The 1,317-nt window shown below is 45.5% G+C and overlaps 1 protein-coding gene across 1 annotated transcript in view; it reads left to right on the top strand.

The window, feature by feature from the left end:
* The first annotated feature begins 553 nt into the window (after window positions 1–553).
* Window positions 554–1,317, top strand: part of LOC108748214 — a 32,016-nt gene continuing 31,252 nt past the window's right edge. The window contains exon 1 of the mRNA XM_018486248.1: window positions 554–738. Within this exon, the coding sequence (XP_018341750.1) occupies window positions 554–738 (185 nt within the window). The remainder of the gene's footprint in view (window positions 739–1,317) is intronic.

Below are 1,317 nucleotides of genomic sequence, written 5' to 3'. Positions count from 1 at the left end.
CGACGTTGATTCGGCCATCCCTGGCATATGTACTGTCACGACGTTCGCGTGAGGAATCCCAACGAGGAAAGCCTGAAATCGTCATAAATTATTGTGCCGCGGACATGTGGCGTTTAGTTTCGTGTAATTGATTGCCCATACCTAGGAGGCCAGGGCAAGTGGGCCGAGAACCTCGAGGTACTGCCTCGAGGCATAAATTATAATTGAATTAGCCTGAGTTCTTAATTAGACCGCTGGAGCGAGGACCCTCGACCCGCTCTCTCTCTCTTTACAACTCTGTGCCGCACGCGGCTGTTCCCTCCTCGTCGCGTCTCTCTTCCTGTTGTATTGCCTCGCCTTGTAACGCTCTTCGTTTCTCATGCTTTGTCCACGTCGTCGTCCGCCTCACCTCTGTCCTGTTCGCCTCCCGCGAGATAATTTACAACGGAGGCGTCGCTATTGCATGTCTGATGCGCGCGTCTCTTTCTCCGTATCTCCCTGTTTTTGTTTCTCTCGGTTCTTCCTACGGCGCCGAACCCAACGTCGGTGGCGGCGCAAGGATCCTTTGTGCAAGATGGCCGCCGAGGATATCTATGCCGTGCTCTTGCGATCCTTTTCCTGGTGCTTCGTTCCGGTTCTCCAATTCGCCAAGAGACGCCAGAAGACGGTGGCGACGACGGCGACGACAGCGGCGGTGATGGTTGCTGAGGAGATTGCTATTGCGGCTATTGTTTTCCTTCTCGTCGAGAGTCCAGCTTCGTACTTTACGAGCAGAACTCACTCACGCCGGACTATAATGAATTACGAGCGGTATCTGTGAAAGAGGACTAGAGTCGGCAAAGTGAGAAGCTTGGTAAAGTGACATACTGAGAGAGGGAACCGCGACAATAAATGAAGAAAAGACCATACCGTGTCTCCTGATAATCTGTACATTTACGCAGATGACATTTTTTTCAAATGGTTTATCCCGAAAAATACCAAAAGAAATAATGAAGTTTTTAACAAAATCATGAAACGAGTTCTATCCTAAATTCTTAACATACTCATAAATCAGTCTGCTTGCATTATAATTTTTGAGAAATCTTGTTGCTTAATCCCGTTGATATATTTCAATTTACCATACGATCGTATTGTTTGGGTCAATAGAATAAAAAAGCTCTAAAGAATGAAGAACATTTTCACAGAAAAAAGATCTTAACAGACGAAGTCATCATCAAATATCCGAGAACAAAATTTGTTAAATAAAGTAAGAAAATAGATTACATTTTGGATTAAATAGACCTGAATGGAGATTAGCAGGGGATTAGAGAAGAGTTAAGTCGTACAGGAAAATATCGC

The sequence above is a fragment of the Trachymyrmex septentrionalis genome, unplaced genomic scaffold (genome assembly GCF_001594115.1).
Source record: "Trachymyrmex septentrionalis isolate Tsep2-gDNA-1 unplaced genomic scaffold, Tsep1.0 scaffold22, whole genome shotgun sequence".
NCBI classification, from domain to species: domain Eukaryota; kingdom Metazoa; phylum Arthropoda; class Insecta; order Hymenoptera; family Formicidae; genus Trachymyrmex; species Trachymyrmex septentrionalis.
Note: the sequence above shows the minus strand (reverse complement) of the source record. Positions and strands in the feature narration are given on the sequence as shown.